At 44.8% G+C, this 21,419-nt stretch overlaps 2 protein-coding genes and 1 pseudogene across 5 annotated transcripts; all 3 read right to left on the reverse strand.

The window, feature by feature from the left end:
* Window positions 1–501: 501 nt before the first annotated feature.
* Window positions 502–10,658, reverse strand: LOC136484759 (cysteine-rich receptor-like protein kinase 40). Of its 4 annotated transcripts, none has more exons than XM_066481714.1 (6): window positions 10,533–10,603; window positions 10,154–10,354; window positions 9,810–10,074; window positions 9,364–9,598; window positions 9,122–9,272; window positions 502–1,137 (listed from the first exon to the last, which is right to left on the reverse strand). In XM_066481714.1, the coding sequence occupies exons 2-6, from the start codon at window positions 10,289–10,291 to the stop codon at window positions 1,114–1,116; spliced, it is 813 nt and encodes a 270-aa protein (XP_066337811.1). In that variant the 5' UTR covers window positions 10,292–10,354; window positions 10,533–10,603; the 3' UTR covers window positions 502–1,113. The 4 variants fall into 4 exon arrangements, with proteins under 4 accessions (XP_066337811.1, XP_066337810.1, XP_066337809.1 ...); XM_066481713.1 differs by having other exon boundaries at window positions 10,154–10,381; window positions 10,533–10,586; XM_066481712.1 differs by having other exon boundaries at window positions 504–1,137; window positions 10,154–10,357; window positions 10,533–10,658.
* Window positions 10,659–12,104: 1,446 nt separating this feature from the next.
* LOC136484756 (cysteine-rich receptor-like protein kinase 43) lies at window positions 12,105–14,088 on the reverse strand. The gene is made up of 6 exons (XM_066481708.1): window positions 13,898–14,088; window positions 13,577–13,737; window positions 13,216–13,477; window positions 12,886–13,117; window positions 12,632–12,782; window positions 12,105–12,556 (listed from the first exon to the last, which is right to left on the reverse strand). The coding sequence occupies exons 2-4, from the start codon at window positions 13,703–13,705 to the stop codon at window positions 12,915–12,917; spliced, it is 594 nt and encodes a 197-aa protein (XP_066337805.1). The 5' UTR covers window positions 13,706–13,737; window positions 13,898–14,088; the 3' UTR covers window positions 12,105–12,556; window positions 12,632–12,782; window positions 12,886–12,914.
* A 1,745-nt stretch (window positions 14,089–15,833) lies between these two features.
* Window positions 15,834–20,530, reverse strand: LOC136484757 (disease resistance protein RPM1-like; annotated as a pseudogene).
* Between the last annotated feature and the right edge of the window lie 889 nt (window positions 20,531–21,419).

Here is a 21,419-nt window from a genome sequence, read left to right on the forward strand (position 1 = left end):
CGTGTTAGGCTTCACACTATGTGAGTATGTCTTATGTTGATGCTTCGAGTAACAATAGGATGGTTCAGATGAGAATAAGAGTGTTGAGGATGGTGATTTATGTCATGATGAAGAATGATGTCCTTCTTCAATGATATAAGACCATAGTGTTAATTTGTCACCATGAATCTTCTTACACTACTGCTAAACAAAATAACTAACAAAAACTTACAATATTTGTAAGTGAACATGATGTTGGGTATTGATATTGATATATTCTTCTTGATTTTGATTATTTTATAAATTCTGCTATTAGGACTTAGTGCCTATAGTGGCACCCATGATCTGCAAATTAAAGTATCAAACATTAATCCACTACCAGGCCCATACGAGGTTTTTGCAGATATAGCCGGAGATAGCTGCTCAGCAAGATTAATGCTAGGATAATTAGCTTTTCGCGCTAAGAAATGGCAAACACTAATAGCTGGAGATAGCCGCTACATGGGTCAATTTTAGCGGCAGCTAAAATCTTATTGGGCCAAGAAAATCAGGCAGCGGCCCACCTAATACATCCCAATCCAACCCTAGCCTACATCCCATATCCGGTCTCCCACCCGTCCCTTTTTCTTTGATTTTTACAAAAACAGCTAAATAATATCTTAGCTGCAGCTATCTCCGGCTATAGCTGCACTTAGCTGTTGAGAAGGACAGCAACTAAATAGCTTAGTCGGGGATTTAAAACCTTGGGTATTTGTTACCTTGGTGACAAATGGCTGGGGAGGTAATTAGGTCCGGTGGACTGGTGGAAAGTTTATGATATGTTGTCATAAAAAATAGCAAAACCTCTCGTATAGCCAAGGAACAGAGATTTATTCTTGGAATGACAAAACTACTGCAATATTAATAATACAGTGTCACGTTGTTGCCAGGCAGGGACCGGTGGAAATTCTACATTAAAATGAGGTCAATAGAGACAAACTACTGCAATATTAATAATACAGTGTCACATTGTTGCCAGGCAGAGAAAATTTAAAAACAGGATCTTAGTTCTGAAGAAAATCCATGTCATCAACATATCATAGAGCGGGTTTCACTTCATCTTGGACATCGACTTATCCTTGGAAAGACAAGGTCTCATGCATGCTGGGAAGGGGAGACCTGAAATTTCATATAGCATGTTAATTAGCACAACAGAGATAGCATAAACTCTAAGGTTCTACCGATATTAGGCTATTTAATAAGTTAAAATTGTATTAAAAAATCAATGGCAATCAATTAATTATGATACACACACTGATAGTTTGTTTGGTCTTTTGGTTTTGTAGAATCTAGCTAGTTCGGACTGTAAAGGAGTGTCATTGCAGGTGAAGAAAATGAAACTAAATCCAGACATTGAGTCACCTTATTTGATGATGTTCATATTAGGCAAGTCTATGTGTGATTAGCTATGATTAGCACCTGCTATGTATACTTGATTGTATTCCTTGTATACCCAGCCATATTGGCTATATATATGAAGGTCACCCCCCCATATTGGGTGCGAGGTGTGTCTCTACATGGTATCAGCCTATCATATCCTATTTTCCTGTCCTTTCCTCCCGTGCGACTCTTCCTGATCGCACCTTCCCCACGCGCGACCCTTCCTGCTCGCGCAGCAGCCCAACACGTGCGTCTCCCTCACGCCCGTCCACCCTCACCGGCTGTTCGACTCCCTCTCTCATCTCCGATGGCCTCTTCCTCCTCCTCGGCCACCAGTGCCGGCACCCTGCCCGCGACAGGCACTCCAACCATGGCTGCCATGAGCACCAGCGCTGCTGCCCTGATCGTGGCTCACAACTAATGTCAAGTCCCACGTCCCTTTCACGCTGGACCTGCAATCCAACTACTCCAAGTGGGCGTTCTTCTTCAAGTCGCTGTGCGGCAAGTTCGGCCTTCGCTCTCACATCGATGGCCCTGCTCCCCCTCGTCCTGATGATCCTTAGTGGGATGCCGCGGAATGCTACGTCCGGGGCTAGATCTCTGGCTCCGTCGACGACTCTGTCCTCGACCTCGCCATGGACAGTGCTAATCCCACCGCCCGTGATCTGTGGGTGGCCATTGAAGGGATCTTCTGCGCCAACCGGGAGCCACGCGCCATCTTCCTCCTCAACGAATTTCACTCCATGGTGCAAGGTGACAGCACCATATCGGCGTACTGCCAGCGGCTGAAGATCAAGGCTGCCGCTCTTCGCGACGTCGGCCATCCTATCCAGGACTCGCAGCTCGTCCTCGCCCTTCTGCGCGGCCTCAATCCTCGCTTCTCCAACACCGCCGACGACATCGCCAACTCCGTTGTCCTTCCCACATTCGCCAGGGCCCATGACATGCTGGCCCTAAAGGAGCTTCACCTTGCTAATGACGAAAAGACGGTCGCCAGCACCGCCCTCCTCACCACCGCCAGCTCTAGCTGCACTAGCCCGGGCGGGTGCCGTGCTCTCGCTGCCACAACCAACTCTGGAGGTCCACACAACTCACACGTGACCGGCTATGACAGCACCAAGGGCGGCGGCGGTGGCAACAGCAGCAGCAGCAAGGGCAAGGGCAAGGGCAAGGGCCGGTGCTGGAACAGCGGCTCTAAGCAGCAGCGCGGAGGCGTTGGCTAGACTGGTCAATACCGCCCCATGGGCCCCTAGCTTTGCTACAATCCATGGGTGCCACAGGGCCCTCCTTCAGCTCAGCAGGCCGGCTGGCGCCTGGCGTGCTTGGCGCCCCTCCTCCTCAGGCTCACACGGCCTTCGCGCCTCCATAGCCCCCCACGACATTTGCTCCGCTCTATGTCTCTCCACCAGCTCCCATGTGGAACCAGGATGGTCTTGTCGCTGCACTCAATCAGATGCATCTCTAGGGCCAGCATCCTTGGGTCTTGGATTCCGGCGCCTCCTCCCACATGAGCACCTCGGATGGTATACTCCTCTCTCGTCATCCTCCTCCTCACTCTTCCATTACAGTTGGCAATGGTGCACATCTTCCTATTTCATGTCATGGTAGGTCTGTTCTTCATACACCAGCGTCCAATTTTCATCTAAATAATGTCTTAGTTGTCCCATCTCTAGTCTGCAATCTACTATCTGTCCGTCAATTTACTAGGGACAACAACTGCTCTATAGAATTTGACGCTCTTGGTTTTTCTGTCAAGGATATCCCGACCCGACACGTGATGCTTCGCTGCAATAGTGCTGGTGATCTTTACACCTTCCCTGTTGCATCTTCCGCTCCACACGCCAGCATTGCCATCTCCACCGACCTCTGGCATCACCGTCTTGGTCATCCCAGCTCCGCCACCATTGACATTCTTCGTCGTAATGCGTCCATCAGCTATAATAAAGTAGAGCAACTGCTATGTCATTCTTGTCAGCTTGGCAAACATGTGCGCCTCCCTTTTTCAGATTCCAGTTCATATACTTCCATGCCTTTTGAACTTGTTCACTATGATGTATGGACATCCCTGGTTGAAAGGTCCTTGTGTGGTTTTGGTAATTGAGTGACAACCTAGGTGGACTAATTGTGTTTATGTGAGATACACAGGTGATTAGTCCACAGGTATATATGTGTGAGCAACATATGCCATGAAGGTGAAAATGGCTTGGAGACATGCAAAGCTCACACATGTGATGATGAAGGAGCTCATTGCACATGAGACATGACATTGAGTCATGTGATCAAGGTGGAGAAGATCAAGACAAGACTTGGCTTGATGGACCAGTTGCAAGCGTGAAGGGCAAGTTGGAGGCTTTGGAGCGATGGACCGCGTGGCGGTGAAGCTTGAGCAAGACTTGGCGCCGATGGACGAAGGCAACGGTGAAAAGCAAGTGAAGTCAAGATCGATGAACCAATATGATCACGTGATGATATGAAGTGGATCATATCATTGTTGATCGTGTTGGTGCATGTGTTGCATCGACATTGGAGGAGATGGAATGGAATGCGCAAGGCAAAGGTATAACCTAGGGCATTTCATTTCACCGGTCATAGGTGTGTAGAGAAGTTTGTGACCGAGTTTAGGATAGATGGCCGTACTATTAAGAGGGGCAAACTTGTTTGCATATCGGTCATCTAGTGCCACTCGAGTGATCTAACTTTGCATCGTCGCTAGGATTGAGTGGCGTGGAAAGTTGAGTGGCCAATCCTTTGAAAAATGATTATGAAAATGCTAACACACATACACATGGTGGTGTACACTTGGTGGTGTTGGCACATTTACAAAGGAGATGAAGTTAGAGTTGATGTGGATCAACTTGGCGATGGAACGGAGGTGAGAAGGGTTCGGAACTCCACCGGCGGAGTGTCTGCCCGTAGAGTGCGGACAGTCCGACGGTGCTACTGGCGCCCTGTTCCGAAAAGATAGGGTCTCATAGAGTGGATCGGACACTGGTCATGTAGTGACCGAACGTTGGGTTCCAGCGTCCGGTCAGAAGTGGCAGTCAGCGGGCAGGCGTCGGTCTTCGACCGGACGCTAGCGCTGGAAGTGACCGAACGCTGACAGGGTGCGTCCAGTCAAGGTGACGTGTGATGACGCAGGCAGAGCAGTGTTGCTGGAGGTGACCGGACGCTGGTGCTGCGTCCGATCGCGACCGATTGGACCTGTCCGATCATGTCTGGTGCCTTACTGGAAACGACCGGACGCTGGGGTTGCTGCGTCCGGTCAGTTCAAGCTAGAGCGTCCGGTCGTCAGATGACCGTTGAGATTGGATGAACAGCGTTTGAAGAAGGGGACACGTGGCATGCATCGCACGACCGGAGCGTCCGGTCGTCCCGACTTTTGCCTAGTGAAGGGGCAACGGCTCTATTTGTTCGTGGGGTTATAAATAGAAGCCATGGTCAGCCTTGGGCCAGAAGCTGAGCACACTAGAGCCTTGGTGGCTTATGTAGTAGTGCTTGGGAGCCCTCCATCTCACATATACTTGATAGTGATCATCCGATTGTATAAGAGAGCGATTCTAGTGCAATTGCATTGTGCGGTTGCATCGAGTGGCACTAGGTGATCGAGTTGCAAGCCAGTGGTGCTTGTTACTCTTGGAGGTTGCCACCTCCTAGACGGCTTGGTGGTGGTCTCCGTCGAAGCCCGCAAGAATCTTGTGCGGTGCTCCGGAGAAGAGCTTTGTGAGGGGCATTGTGCTCGCCCCGCGGGAGCCACGAAGAGCAACTCTAGTTGAGCATGTCATTGAGCTACCCTCACTTTCGGGATAGGTTCTTGCGGTGCCCGACGTGCGGGCTTGGCGGGTGATGCCAATTAGCCGCCGAACCACCAAGTGAGCGGTCGACACAACGGGGACATAGCGTGTTGGCGAGCACGTGAACCTCGGGAGAAAAATCATCGTGTCAACATTGTTCTTCCCGTTGGTTTGCATCCTCGTTACACAAGCTTGTAATTACTTTCATATACATTGTGCTTGTGTAGTTACTCTTGTAACTAGTTAGCTTGTGTAGCTTACTAGTTACCTTCTTGCTTGTGTAGCATAGAAGTAGCTCCCTTGCGTGGCTAATTAGGTTTGTGTAACCTTGTTAGTCACTTTGCTTAGTTTGTGTAGCTAAGTATTTGCGCTCTCTAATTTAGCATTGATTGCCTTGTTATTGAGCATTGCTAGTGAGCTTAGTTGGCTTTGTGCTTTTGCTTACTAGCATGTGTAGGGGCTCCCTTGTTGCTTAAAGTACTAGTGGCATAGGTTTGTGTGACCTTGCTCCTAGAATTGGTTATGTGGGCTCTAGCTAGCCCGGCACCTTTGTTGCTTAATTAGTATCTTTGTAAGGTGCTAGAGAACATAGATAGAGGGGTGTAGTCTTGGCTAGACCGATAGTATTAATTCCGCACTTATTTCGGTTAGCTGACATGATTAATTTTAGAAAGGACTATTCACCCCCCCTCTAGTCCGCCATCTCGACCCTTCACCGGTTGCAAGTGTATCCGGGTATCAATATTATCTTGTTTTACTTGATGATTTTACACATTTCTGTTGGACCTTTCCCCTCACTCGCAAATCTGAAGTCTCCACACATATTGCAAATTTTTGCAATTATGTCCACACTCAATTCAGCCTTGCCATCAAAGTTGTCCAAGCCGACAACGGCACTGAGTTCGTAAACAATACCCTCCATACTCTCTTTGCTTCCCGTGGTATTCATTTACGCCTCTCATGTCCATATACCTCCCCACAAAATGGCAAGGCTGAACATCTTCTTCGCACATTGAACAACATCAGTCGCACGATGCTCCTCCATGCACACATGCCTGCTCAGTACTAGGCTGAGGCACTCGCCACAGCCACAAACCTTCTGAACAGGCGTCCATGCTCCGCTGTTCGCCATGGCATTCCATATACTCTCCTCCACAACAAACCTCCCGAGTACTCCCACTTACTTGTCTTTGGATGTCTCTGTTATCTGAACTTGACCGCCATGGCTCGCCACAAACTCTCTCCTCGCTCCACAGCATGTGTTTTTTCTCGGCTATCCATCTTCCCACAAGGGGTACCGCTGCCTCAACATGGCCACTAAGCGCGTCATCATCTCTCGCCATGTGGTCTTCGATGAGACTTGCTTTCCCTTCGGGCTTTACCCCTCTAGGTCCTCGCCAAGCGACCTGGATTTTTTGCATGCAGGTACTACAGTGTCGATGCGTCCTGCACTTTTGCCCTCTGCTGCTGGGCCGTCACATCCCAGTTTCATTGAGGAGCTGACCGATGACCCTGCGATCTTGTTCCACGACCCTGTACTTCCTGCTGCTCCACCAGCAGTAGCTCCACCACCTGCTGCTCCTCCAGCGGTAGCCTCGGCTCCAACTGCTCCTCTAGTGGCTGCCCCTCCAGCGGCTGTCCTGCGGGACATCCGGCTTGTCTACAGCCGGCGTCCACGGGCGCATGACGGCTCTACAGCCCCAGGCTCAGCTCCAGCACCAGGATCGGCTCTGCATCTGCTCAGCCGCCTCCTGCCCCTATCCAGCAGGCTACTGCTCCTGTACAGCCAACTACTGCTCCTGTACAGCAGCCAACGACGCCTGCAGCTCCTTCGGCACCTACCGTCCAGCAGGAATGACGCATTACACGGACCCAGTCTAGGGCCATACCGGTTATGCGGTATGTGGGGCTCTCTGCGACGACCACTCCATCTCCACTTCCCTCCAACTACCGTAGCGGTTTGGCTGATCCAAACTGGCGTGCGACAATGGCTGAGGAGTACCAGGCGCTCATTGACAACGGCACATGGCGCCTCGTACCCCGGCCACTCGGCGCCAACGTGGTCACTGGCAAATGGATCTTCAAGCACAAGTACCACTCCGATGGTACCCTCGCCCGCCACAAGGCTCGCTGGGTGGTTCGTGGCTTCTCTCAGCGCCACGACATCGACTACGACGAAACATTCAGCCCGGTGGTCAAACCAACAACCATCCGGGCTGTCCTCAGCATTGCTGCCTCACGCGCCTGGCCTATTCATCAGCTAGACGTCAAGAACGCTTTCCTCCATGGACATCTGGAGGAGACCGTCTACTGCCAGCAGCCCCCAGGCTTCATTGATCCTGTTTTTCCTGATCATGTGTCTATTGCAGCGCTCCCTCTACTGGCCTCAAGCAGGCTCCCCGAGCCTGGTACCAGCGTTTTGCGACATACATTCGCCAGCTCGGCTTCGTCGCCTCGGCTTCCGACACCTCCCTCTTTGTCTACAAAGACGGGACCAGTATCGCCTACCTTCTTTTGTACGTCGACGACATCGTACTTACTGCATCCTCGACGGCATTTCTACAGCAGATCATTGGGCGCCTCCACTCTGAGTTTGCCATGACTGACCTAGGCGCACTCCATCACTTTCTTGGCATCTCCGTCATTCGCTTCGCCGACGGCTTGTTCTTATCACAGCGACAGTACGCCATTGAGCTCCTTCAATGCGCCGGCATGGCTGCGTGTCACTCTACGACGACACCTGTTGACACTCATGCCAAGCTTTTTGCCATCGCCGGTGCCCCTATTGCTGATCCGTCTGCGTACCGGAGCCTTGCTGGCGCACTCCAGTACCTCACGCTGACCCGTCCTGACTTGGCATACGTCATCCAACAGGTGTGCCTCTTCATGCATGATCCCCGCGAGCCACATCTCTCGATGATCAAGCAGATTCTACGCTACATGAAGGGCACTCTCTCCTCCGGCCTCCACATTGGTGTCGGCCCTGTTCAGTCCCTAGTCGCCTACTCCGATGCCGACTGGGCTGGCTGCCTAGACTCTTGGCGCTCCACCTCCGGATATTGTGTCTACCTCGGCGACAATCTGATTTCTTGGTCCTCCAAGCGTCAGACCACGGTCTCCCGCTCCAGTGCAGAAGCAGAGTACCATGCTGTTGCTCATGTGGTGGCCGAGTGTTGCTGGCTGCGCTAGCTCCTGCAGGAGCTCCATGTTCCCATTGCTTCGGCGACGGTTGTCTACTGCGACAATGTCAGCGTTGTCTACATGACAACCAATCCCGTTCATCATCGTCACACGAAGCACATTGAGATTGATATTCACTTCGTCCGTGAGAAGGTCGCCTTGGGCCAAGTTCGGGCCCTTCATGTGTCGTCCTCTCACCAGTTCGCAGACATCATGACCAAGGGCCTTCCTGTACAGCTATTTACTGAGTTTAGCTCCGGTCTATGCGTCCGGGATCCTCCCGCTTAGACTGCGGGCGGGTATTAGGCAAGTCTATGTGTGATTAGTTATGATTAGCACCTGCTATGTATACTCGATTGTATTCCTTGTATACCCAGCCATATTGGCTATATATATGGTCACCCTCCCATATTGGGTGTGAGGTGTGTCTCTACAGTTCATAGTGTAATAATCCATGAAATTATTTTTTCGTATTACATACCACGACACAATGAAACTGTAATGATGTCTCAATTGTTCACACCTGGTCAAAAATTGGTACACGTTTCCCATTGAGTTTATCAACAATATCCGCTATGGAAGGCCTCTTGTTCCGATCAGCCTCCACACACTTTAGTCCAATTATAATGCATGCTTTTACTTGCTGAAGGCCATTTCGATCCAGTAATGGGTACTTGTACATTATTTGCTCATCTGTCTTCCAAAAACAGAAGTTTCAAAATTCAAGGCATCAAATAGTAGTGCTATCTTACATTGTCGACAAACTGTCTTGCAGATCTGTCTTCAGAAGCTGAAGAGTTCCTCTCTCTGGTCGTAATCTCAAGAATAATCATGCCCAAACTGTATATGTCAGACATGGCGGAGATTTCACCTCTGTATAGATATTCCGGAGCTATGTATCCACTGCAATAGTTTATCAAAGAATCAAATAGCGTTTACTTGTAGTAAATAGAATGAATATATAATCATATATTTCACAGTTGTTTTTGCTTACTTATGTCCCTTAACATTGACTGTATACATCCGGGTCTGCTCTTTGCCAAAGAGTCTCGAGAGTCCAAAATTGGCAATCTTTGGCACCCAATTATCATCCAACCATATCGAGTTAGGCACAAGATTCATATGGATAAGAGGCCCACCAACTAATTCCTTATGAAGGAAATGTAAACCCTGGCAGATCCCCTTAACTATCTTGAACCGTGTGTTCCAGTTTATTGATGTAGCATCTCCTAGATAAGTAAGAAATAAAGAAAGTACTAATAGTGAGTTATAAGTATCCCAAAATAGTATTGTCCAAAATTCTAAATTGCTTACATTGGTGGCAACAAAACAAATATCGGAAACAAGAATCATAATAACTCTTTTGACACTTGTTTTTATCTTTCAAGTATGTATGAATAGTAGAGAGAGGAGATGTGTGTTGGATAGTGCATTGCATACCATAAACATATTTGTCAAGACTCAACTTTGGTAGATATTTGTAGCAAAGACAGCTTTCGATGACGTCCACAATCACATATCTTCCATTATGCTGAACGACTTTCTTCTGCGACTCATGGCAGTAGTGAACCAGCTCTACAATATTTTCGTGTTTAAGTGCCATAAGATTTGTAACCTCAGTTTCAAATGTTATGCCAGCCGGCACTGGTGCGTTTTCAGCAAGCCTCTTCACAGCAATCATGCGGCCCCCTTCTGGAAGAACACCCTATTTAACTTTAACCTCTGTCAGTGAAACGGTTTTGTATGTAAGAATCTGATGTGTAATTGTTAGTGTCCACACGCACCTGATAAACAATTCCGAAAACAGATCGACCAAGTTCTCGGTCAACAGAGAAATCCTTGGTAATTTCCTTCATGAAGGTTACCGGTAGGTTTGTTGGTAATGTACTCGCAAGACTCGGCTGGCTCTGCAGGTTCGCCATTTCTGATGACCTTGAAGGAGGCAAGGGGCTACGGATCTGAACTGCTACAAATCGAGGCTTCTTCTACTGTATCCAAACAAGCAAGAAAGTCTGCTTAACCACATACATAAAGCAAGAACAAGATCGTTTCTAAGACATTCCAAGGTCAAAGACAGCTTAACTCAGCAGGAGTAACACTGAATAGGCACAGGCATGAGCAAGTGAAAACTTCAGGAATAAACATCTTGTTAGAAGGACTGACCTGGAGAAGAACACTCGAGGATCCTAGTCCTAGCTGCAGCGTGCAGGAAGGATCCTGGAGAAGAGCATACAGATTACAGGCAGATGAGGATGCCTCCATTATTGCTGCAAAGAATATATAAAGAAGCAGACAGCAGGCTAGAACCAACCGCGTTAACAAAGACAAGTTGACTTGACCAAGCTAATGCTAAATGCCCTGTCCAATGTGGCTCCCACGTGGTCACGCGCTTGGAAAAAGCAGGACAAGAAGTACTGCATCGATCCGATAAAATGTAACGTGGTGACGTTTTAGGATTGTCCTGAATCAAGCTATCTCAAATATAATTTGGTCTTATAAATATTAATATCTTGAAGAAAATTCACTATTTAGACTCTGAATATGACGCGGCTACTTATTTAGCACCAAAGGATAAAATTTCCTCAATCTAACTTAGGTTCGTTTTTTATTACCTATATAGCACTGTGGTTAGATGTGGCCACTAACACCGTCAACGGGGAAAAAGACTATTTTACCCATGTTTCATATGTAACACCGTACCATCGTCAACTTGTCAATAGTGATATTTTATTGCACTTTTTTTTATAGTACCATTTTCTTACATTGAATATTTTTTGACAATTTGGACCGTGAATAGCTTTTGGCAATACAAATTTTTTCCATAAATTATTTACGGCAGTATAATTTTGTGGACAATGACAATTTTTTAACAGTACCAAACGAACATTAAATTCACACATATACAAAATTATGCATTTGGTACTCTAAGTACTCCTGCTCACTAAGATTACAAGAGCACATATATCCAATCACTCAAGCTTTAAAGCTCTAATGCCTAACCCTCACAAAGATGAACACTGTCCTATTATATATCTTGGATGTGATCAATATATGCACTTGAGAGGATGAATGGAGTATATAGAATCATTTGCCCTATCTTGGGAACTCTAACAATATCAGACAAGCGAGTGGAAACCCATATATATACCTATCCACACCCTAGTGGTTAGACAAATTCTGCCAGAAATGTAATTAGACGGAAGGTCGGGTGCCTACTGAATCTCACCAACGATCCATTCAGTTATAACTGTTGAACTAGGTGTTGAAAATTAGCTGATGCAGCTGGTCCAGTGCTCACCGTTTTTTGCTCGCCGGACTGTCTGACCTTCTATCCGGTGCTTCTCCGGCACTCACATTCCTTCTCACCGGAATGTCTGGCCTATTCAAATAAACTGTTTTCCCAACACAGCAGACTGCCGGACACCTGGGATTTTTGTCTGGCCTCTTCACTTTCCTAGCTGATTTGGATCGTTTGTCCAAGTCATCTTGGATGTTGCTTCACCAATCTTCATGCCATTTGTTTCTTTGGACCCCTAGGATTTTTTGGACTTAGTCTAACACAACTTAACACACATGTTAGTTCTAATGATTTGGTTGTCATCTAAGTCCCCTAAATCATGTACATGAGCACATAATCATTACAAAGTCCTTGTGTATTCTGTACATATTTTCTTTCTATGAAAATTAATAAAATTCAGTAGTGCCCTCCCATATTGTTTGGTCAAAAAAATGTTGTTCACAGAACATGAGAAAAAACAAATAACAATTATGCACAAACAATTTTTAACAGGTTATGCATGCAGATTTGTGACACAAAAAAATACAATAACTCAAATCAAGAAGGAGCTCCCAAAAAAGTGACATGACACAAGGAACACGCTATTCAAAAGAACATAATTGGTAACTGATACAATTATTCTGAATTATTCTGTCCATGATTCCATCTAGAGCAAATTGCCATGGGTCTGCAACAGACTTTTCACTTGCATAGTATAGTTCACCATTCAGTGAGCATGCCTTCCGTCGAGCTTGTCAACAATTTCAACTATAGAAGGTCTCTTGTTCTGATCAACATCCACACATTTTAGCCCAATTTCGATGCATGTTCTTACTTCCTGGAGGCTGCCTGCATCTAGTAGTGCTGAGTGCTTGGATGCAATGTGCTCATCTGTCCAGGTTTCACGCACCTACAGAGTTAAGAGGTGTGAGCTTAAGTGACAACATTAAGCATGTAAAAAAATGTTTTCCAGTCTTAGTCTTGCCTTATCTATAAAGTCCCTTGCTGACATGTCTTGTTTGCTTGAAAAATTCTTCTCACCTGTTGTGATCTCCATGATTACCACACCTAAGCTATATATATCGGACCGGGTTGAAATTTCACCCCTATATAGATATTCTGGAGCCATATACCCTCTGAGAAGTGTGAATGTCAAACGAACGACAAGGATCATAGGACAATGCAATTTGATTTGATTTAACATTTAGAATAAAGAATAATGATATTTATTGGGCTTACTTTTTCCCCACAACATTTATTGTGTTTATTCAGGTTAGCTCTTCACCGAAGAGTCTTGACAGGCCAAAATCCGTGATTTTCGGCACCATGTTTTCATCCAACAATATGTTGCTAGGCTGAAGATTCAAATGAACAATTGGCCTATCCATTTCCTTATGCAGGTAACGTAAGCCCTGGCAGATGCCCTTGATTATCTCGAAGCATGTCTTCCAATCAGGTCTAAAAGATGCATCTGAAGAATGAAAACATGGGTCATGTATTTACATACATCTCAGAAAGTTAATGACAAAACAAATATATGCATGTTAGATAGCGCGTTCTTATGCATACCAAAAATATACTTGTCAAGGTTTCCGTTAGGCACATATTCATAGTAGAGCATGCTCTCAACCACGTCTACAATGATGTATCTTCCACTGTGCTCGATCACTTTCTTCTGCGGTTCATGGCAGTAGCCCAGTAACCTCACTATATTCGGATGCTGCATGGCCATAAGATTCCCAACCCCAATCGTGAACTGCTTCTCAGGTGCCACCGGCGCATTATCTGAAAGCTTCTTCACGGCAATCTTCTCCCCATCTTGCAGAATGCCCTGTTACTTTGACCTCTTATCAGACACTGATCGGTGTGCGCTTATTGGACAATATTCTAAAACTGGAGAACAATGTTGTTGAGCATAGTGGTATGGCACCTCATAAACAGTTCTAAATGCACCTTCACCAAGCTTTCGAGCATCAGAGAACCCATCCGTGATCTCTTTCAGAAACTGCGCTGGTGGGTTAGTCGGCAAGGTGTTCAGAAGACTCGACTTGCTGGCCATTCCTGACAATTTGACGCAGCTGCAGATCCGAGCTAATCAAACAAGATTTATTATAGCAACTTCAACTCCAGCAAAAATATGGCATTGTTCATGAACATAGTATGTATACGAGCATAACACAACACAGATTTTTGCACAAACTGGAAAGTTCTGAAACCAAACGAAAGTAAGCGGCTTGTTAGAAGCACTGACCTGGAGCAGAGAACTTGAGGGATCCAGGCTGGGGAGATCGAAGAACCAGATGTACGGGATGAGATTGCTGGCAGGATGAAGGAGGAGCTGCTGCGGTTTTAATAAGATTGTATATAATCCAGCCCGATGGGATCTGGAACGGAGACTAGGAGGGAGTTGACTCTAGACCATGTGAGCAGAGCAGTGTAGGATGTGACAATTTTCGAAGGAATGTGGGAGCAGTTGTGACTTATGAGGAGGTTAGTAGTGAGTGCACGAGTGGGGGATGCTGGGCCGGACCTTGAAATCCCCATCACCCCTTGTGCTAGCTGTCACCGTCACCGTGTCTACACGACTACACCGCGTTCCAAGAGCAAGAGCTAAGTTGCTGACGCTGTTCGTCTAAACGGTGCTTTATTCTGTTTAAACACCATTTAAAATCTCTTTCTTATTGTTTATTCATATTTTAAAATTTCTTTACAATGTTCGTTCTTATTTGGAACTTCTCCTTACCTTGTTCTACTCATGTTTTGAGAGCCGCCCTTTTTCGAAAATCCACTTTCTTTTGAAACGTTTTCTTTTAGAAAACCTTTCTTGCAAAGTCTTATTTGAACAATTTTCTTCTCAAAATCCTCATTTTGAAAACTAGTTATATACCTCCTACCATTACGAGCCTTTCCCTATTGAAACCTAAGATTCTCGGATCCTTGACCAACTCTCCACTCACCTTATAACATCAAAAAGCCTAGCCTATCCTTGTTAAACACCTCCTCTGGTAGGGCCCCATAAAGCATGCCAACAACTTACTACAATGGAAAAGAGGGAAGAGAAACAAGGTTTGCATGAGTTCACTTTTTTAGTTGCAAACATCGTTGAACTATACCTGTCGTTAGGGTGGGCACACATCAATGCTTGTCCACACCCAAACCAAAATCATTATATCCATTCCTCATCCTTCCTGAGAGCATCTCCCGGAGTTTTGCAAAGCAGCTTCTTATTTTGATATTTTAGCATAAAGGGAAAAAAGTGCTCGCCAATAGTTTGGTAAAAGAGCTTCTTCTTAAAATAAAAGGTTGACAAATATCCTCTCCAACTCGTTAGTTTTCGAAGTCGAGAGGAACTTTGTATCCGCTCCCCGTCTAGCGTTTTTCTCGAGAGACCGGGGTAAATTGGACACATGAGTAAATTAAGAAAATAAAGGATTCCAGATGACAAAGAAACTACTAGAAAATGTTTTGTTGGTTAGAAATAGTTTAGGGTTCCCAATGCAAAATCGTTTAGAAACTCCTATAAAAGATCGTTGAAGAAGGACAAAAATTAAGGTTGCTATTTATTCTATTAACTTGCTAGATCTATTAATTTAGCGGAGCGTAAACTATACCAAACTCTTAGAGATGCTTTAATATCATCCATGCTAATTTGCCAAACGCCCAAACCTAAAATGTAATGATGATCAAACTAATAGGATAGGGGTGCTTGGATTAGAGTGCCAATTGATCATCTTTGGGTACTAGTAAGTATACCCATATTCTACTCATTTCTAAATCCATATCCTAGTCATTTGATGATGTGGATGTTGGTACGCATATTGAATACCCATCAACTGTATACGTGGAACGATGAGTAAGGTCACTCCTACGGCCCTAGGGGCACTTGTAGCGTAGGATCAAGATTAAGACAAGAGAAAAGTAGTCTTTCCTGCTAGTAACCTAATTACCTAAAAGTTTGCCACGAGTGGATTCAATGACATTGACCAAAGTTGGACATACTTGACTCACGAAAAAATTAAAATATCAAACATTTAGAGATGAAGGGAGTATCTCTTTGAAACAAACAACTAGTAACAATACTAATAATGCAATATTGTAAATTGGCATCGGAGCCTTTGCAACCGTACTGGTGATCCAGCATAGCAAAAGTTCAATACAGAATAACATTACGATGTCATACATATACATCAAAATTTAGCAGGGATGAGATACAAGGGCTTTTGAGTATTTGAGTTGCATACAGCTTCCAATTTCAACCCAAAAATATAAGCTGATAAGAAAAATATGGGTGGTTCACTTATACTACAATAAGGACTTTACTTTAGATGCAGTTCCACATAAAAAGATTGGCAGTCTTTTGATGGAGCTAATGTGAGAAATAACTGGAACAAGGCAGACTGACACAGGTAACTACTTCCTTAAGGCAAAGGCGGAGAGCCATGTTTTGGCAGTAATTATCGTGAACAACATCTGCCTATGATTCAGCTGAAAAGATGAATGTGATGCTAGACAATGTCAGTAACTGAAGAAAACATGGAATTTGAAAAGGATGAAACACACATGAGCAGATGCAACTTACAAGATTACTGCTGAAGAAATAGTGATAATCCCCCTAGATGCGGATCTCTGGAACATGCTGCATCTTTTGTTTCATGCCCTTATTGTTCCATTGAGCTTTGAAATCCTCGTGGAGACCAAGCAACCAAAGCTTCTTAAGACAGTGACAGTTTTCAATTCCTTGAGGACTGTAGCTAGCTTTGGTAGCGATGTAATGTATATACCCTCAATGACTGGAAGTGAACCATGTCCAATGTCCAGAAAACTCACATCATGCAAACCCATCAAAACAAGTGTCTTAAGGTGAGTGAAGGAGTCAGCAGGAACAACTAATTCGTGTTTACTGTTTATGTTGTTGAGTCTTAGATAGGACAGGTGTGGGGCATGTGATGCGAGGAACACCAATGGATCTTCTCCCCCAATGTGACAACCGCTAAGAGCTAGATACTTAAGATTTCCCCCATGGTGCTCAAACATTGGGCACTTCAGTGTTCTGCCAGCCCAACAACCTCTGACAATCAACCTGTGGAGCTTTGTGGAAGTTGGTTTGAGATCCTCAAAAGAAAGTGGCTCGTTCACATTACTAGCAGAGAGAAGCAAGCTATCAAGAAGCGGCATAATTGACAAAACCTTACAAATCTTGCTACAATGGGCAGTAGTTATGTTTTCAATCCACACGCTCCTTAGCTGCATCATATTCTCAAGCTGCTCGGCCAAGTAAATACTTGATTGCACAGTCTCAAGAGTTTGAAGTTCTTCCAGATTTGAATGCCCTATAGGTGCCTCCACTCCAACAAAGTACCAGAACTCCGACTGCTTCACATCAGCATATCTGTCAGCAAGAATGTGCCTAGGCTTAGTGAGTTTCACAATCCCATGTGGCAGATTTCTAATATTGGTTGACTTGACATCAAGAGTCTGAAGATTGATGAGATTCTCTATAGATTCTGGCAGTACGCTTATTCCTGTATTTCTCAGACCAATGTAATGTAGATTAAACAGATGACCAATTGATGCAGGTAATGTGGTGACTTCTGAGTCTTGCAATTCAAGGACAGTAAGGTATTTGGATTCAGATAATATTGAAGGTATAGACATCACAATGGTTTCACTTGCCATTAGCGTCCGCAGGCGTGGAAATTTCATCTTGGATGCATCGTTTTTCATCTTCCTCCATCTAAATGCAGAAAAGCGACGTACATCTCTATCCATTTGAATTACTGCACCAAAATCATTAACAATACCAAACATCTCTACTTTAGAGATTGTAAGGGCTAACTCTCTCAAGATATCATGCATTCTGAATGTACTCACCCCACCAAGTTCATCATTATCAACAGCTTGCAACATGTTTCGATGGATCAGTTCCATGAGATAGCCCTCTGCAACTTCCTCTAGTGTACTGTTCCCTTTCTTTACTACAAACCCTTCTGCAATCCATAGTCGCACAAGCTTTTCCCTTGGCAAGGGATAATCTTCAGGGAACATGCTGCAGTACAGAAAGCAATTTCTAAGCTCTCCTGGCAAGTCATAGTAGCTCAGGCTTAGAATTCCACGAACCTGTGCATACTTCTCTAGTTCAGAGGGAAGTTGATCATATATCTGCTTCCAAACTGGCAGAATTAGCTTCCTTGTAGAAAGTAAGCTTCCTATAGATACAATTGCCAAAGGCAAGCCCCCACATTTCTTTGCAATATTAACAGCTAGCACCTGCATCTCTAATGGGCACTTGGCAACTGGCAGGACCACACTTTTCTTTGCAATATCATTAGCTAGCTCCAGGAGTTCTGATGAGCTTTTTGCCATTGACAAGCCCTCATATTTCCTTATAGCATAAGTAGCTAGCTCCTGAAGTTCAGCTAGGCACTGCTCCAGCAATAGGGCCTCAAATTTCTTAGCAACACCAGTAGCTAGTTCACGAAGCTCTGCTGGACAGTTCACCAGAGATGATCCGTTACATTTATTTGCAGTATCAGTAGCTAACTCCATTACCTTTGATGGGTCCTCAGACTCAGAGTCATTGTAAGGAAAAGCTTTAGTGCAGAGTAGGCAAAGAGCATCCTTCAGACCTAATGGACTAAGCTTGAGCTGATAATGCTTGGAAGCAAGAGCAGCCACATCCTCTTTCCTTGTTGTGATAACAATGCAACTTCCATTTTTAGAATCTTCAAACACATCTCGCATTGATTCATACACTTGGGGGTTCCATATGTCATCTAATACAACTAAATACTTCTTTGCTCCAAACACTGCCCTTAACTCTGTTTTAACCTTGAGGATGTCCATGCTGTCAATGCCTTCTGATTTCCTCTTCCCCATTTCCATGCTGTCACTGTCAGCTCTTGTCATCTCAAGTAACTTCCTCAGCAATGCCTCCACGCTCTTGTATGTCTGTGAAATAGTAAGCCACAAAAGCACCTTAAAGTTATCCCTTTGCTTCTCGTATACATTTGCGTTCAGGGTGGTCTTTCCTATTCCACCCATACCACAAACTGATACCACCTAAAGATCTTGTGTATCTGACCTCAACCATTTCGTTAGCTGCTTGCTGTTTTTTCTCAAGCCCCACAAGATCTTCGTCTTTCATAAATTGGGGCACACTGTACTGAGGGAATTGTAGTTCGCTGTTGTGGATTTGAGTTGGAAGAAGCTCGTGAACTGGTCTCAACCATTGATCCTTCAGCATGGAAACATGTACAATTTCCTTCTCAATCTGAATTAGCTCATCAGATATTCCACTAAATATCGCAGTATAGTTTATTCCTTTGCTCAGTCTTTTCAGGAATTGGTCATTCTTGTATCGAAGATAGTGGTATGAAAAGTTATCCATTACATCCTCAACACGGTAGGCCAACATTCGTACCTCTGAGATCCATCCCTTCAGGAGTTCATCACTGAGATACAGTGCACCTGTCTTCCGTATGAAGAGATTCATCATCAAAAGTTGCCTTCGCACACGCTGCACTATGTTCGGTAGCTCTGTCAAATTAGAAAACTTGGTCGCCACAAAAGTTGCAGCTTCTCCTGCTAAATAGAAACCGATCTTTGAGAGAGCAAGGAGAGCTGCTTCAGCCATCCTGTTGAGAAAAACAGACAAGCATGTTTTAGATTACTATATGCAACCAAAAAAAAGGAGGGGAAGCAGGCTCCATTTTTTTTTTGGAGCAAAAAATACAGCAGGGGAGGCCCCCACTGTGAGAGGAGGCAGGTTCCATAGAGCATAACACTTTCCATTTTTCCATAATGTGGAAACTCCAACTTTTTTCATAAACAGAAACACTGTCTAGTTAATTTTAAGGAATTTATTATAACTCTCATTTTTCTGTATTCAATATCACAGTGCACACATCTCTTTACCTACATTATACAATGGGACATTATGCTAAGTGTATGCCAAAACTTTAAAGATGCTGTCATTCACAATTCAGAACCAGTAGAATAGTCATGAGACCATGTGCAGATGTTGTGATGCATAACCAAAACTATTCAGGCTCACCTCCCCCCGGGGGTGGTCAGAGTTCGAGTCTTGAGGGGCTCACTCTCGTGGCTTCGGCCACAGCGACCGGGGTGGGGAAAAAAACTCCGTCGTCTGCCCCACATCCAAAGCACAGGTCTTTGTATTGGTGGGGTAGGGGTTCGGGGGTTTCTCGATTTGCGTGAGAAGATCTTCTTAAGCCGGAATACCCGGGGACCGCGGATCGAGTTTTTTTTTAACCAAAACTATTTATGTCACAAACTCATGGAACAATAATCTACCATTAAATTTCAGTTCAAACAAAAGGATATTGAGGCCCCAACCTACATGTCTAGGAGATTTAAAATGTCCACAGTTGAACAATCAGATAACAGATGCTCCTTTTGGAAGTAGCAATTCTCTAGACATACTGATTGGCAAATTCCAATTGCCAATCTGCCGCCACGACCGTGATAAAACAGTGTCAGAGAACCAAGAATCCAAAATACGGAAGGAACGAACATTTTAGCCACGTATTGGGCACGGCAGCGCAGCAATTCGTCGAACAGGTCATATGCGCGGGGACCGACCTCAGACGCGAGGCCAAATCCCTCGGACGAACGGAGTATGAGGCCCTTCCAACATCCAAGGCGGAGGCCGGAGGCGGGAAGGGACCCAAGAAGTCGGACGTGCTACGAAGAACAGCAACACAAGCTTCTAGTACAAGAAAAGATGAAGGAATCACCTACTTGATGATGCGGCAACGAGGACCGCAATGGTGGCAGCTCTCCGGGCGCTCGCTCTGGTCTCGTGCTCTGAAGCTCTACCCTGCGGACTGCAGCGCAGGTTCGAAGAGGATATCTGCACTGAGATTAAGCCAGATTCATTAGCTGTTAATACTTAGCTAACTAATAGTAGCTCATAGCTAATATTAGCTAGTTAACTGATACTTCTTTCGTTCTAAATTATAAGTCACTTTTTTTCATCCATTTTGCTATGTATCTAGACATAATCGGCTTGTTCGTTGGTTAGTTTCTGGGCTGATAAGCCCGACTGGTGCTGGTTTGGTGTGAGAGAAAAACACTGTTGGCTGGCTGATAAGCCCTGGCTGAAACCAACAAGCGAACAGGCTGAATATTGTATTTAGATGCATAGCAAAATAAATGTACCAAAAAATTAACGTGACTTATAATTTAAAACGAATAAAGTAGCTGCTATTAGCTAGTTTGATTCAACTAGTAAAATAGTTGTTAGTTGGATATTAGCTAATAATTAGCTAAACTATTAGCTAGACCTCAATCAAATGAGCTAATTATTAAAAGCTAAGTATTAGTTGCTTGGATTAAAAACAGGTCTAAGGGTCTGTTTAGATGCACAAGCTAAATAACTAAGTAGGTTAGTAGGAGTAGGGCTAAAAATGAATTAGCCCAAATTACTTATAATTGGGGAACAATTAGTTAAAAACTTAGCTAAAAAATAGCTACTTATTAGCCCTTCTGCTTAGGTACATTAGAACTAATCTTAACTATTTTTTTAGCTATCTAGCAATTAGCATTTGTATCAAACACCCTTATGTCATCACTCATCATTTAGTTGTTTATCTCGTTCGAGAAATCGACCGACTGTGATGCGCTACCGAGGGCACTATTGTGGTTGGTGTCAGCAAGTCCTGCACTTGGGTTGCATTTGGGTTGTAAGACTGTCTCTAACAATCAATCTATATGAGCACATAAACCCAAAATGGATAGTAAGAGATCAAAAA

This window comes from Miscanthus floridulus, chromosome 10 (genome assembly GCF_019320115.1).
Source record: "Miscanthus floridulus cultivar M001 chromosome 10, ASM1932011v1, whole genome shotgun sequence".
In the NCBI taxonomy this organism is placed as follows: Eukaryota; Viridiplantae; Streptophyta; class Magnoliopsida; order Poales; family Poaceae; genus Miscanthus; species Miscanthus floridulus.

What these genes read in the sequence shown, in the direction of transcription:
- LOC136484759 (XM_066481714.1), bottom strand. Translation starts at nt 10,291, where the DNA reads ATGGCGAACCTGCAGAGCCAGCCGAGTCTTGCGAGTACATTACCAACA. An exon ending in TTTTCGGAATTGTTTATCAG is followed by an intron (nt 10,075 to 10,153) that starts GTGCGTGTGGAC and finishes AAAGTTAAATAG; the next exon opens with GGTGTTCTTCCAGAAGGGGG. An exon ending in CAAGACAGTTTGTCGACAAT is followed by an intron (nt 1,138 to 9,121) that starts GTAAGATAGCAC and finishes ATGAAATTTCAG; the next exon opens with GTCTCCCCTTCCCAGCATGC.
- LOC136484756 (XM_066481708.1), bottom strand. Translation starts at nt 13,705, where the DNA reads ATGGCCAGCAAGTCGAGTCTTCTGAACACCTTGCCGACTAACCCACCA. An exon ending in CATTTAGAACTGTTTATGAG is followed by an intron (nt 13,478 to 13,576) that starts GTGCCATACCAC and finishes TCAAAGTAACAG; the next exon opens with GGCATTCTGCAAGATGGGGA. An exon ending in CCTTGACAAGTATATTTTTG is followed by an intron (nt 13,118 to 13,215) that starts GTATGCATAAGA and finishes TTCATTCTTCAG; the next exon opens with ATGCATCTTTTAGACCTGAT.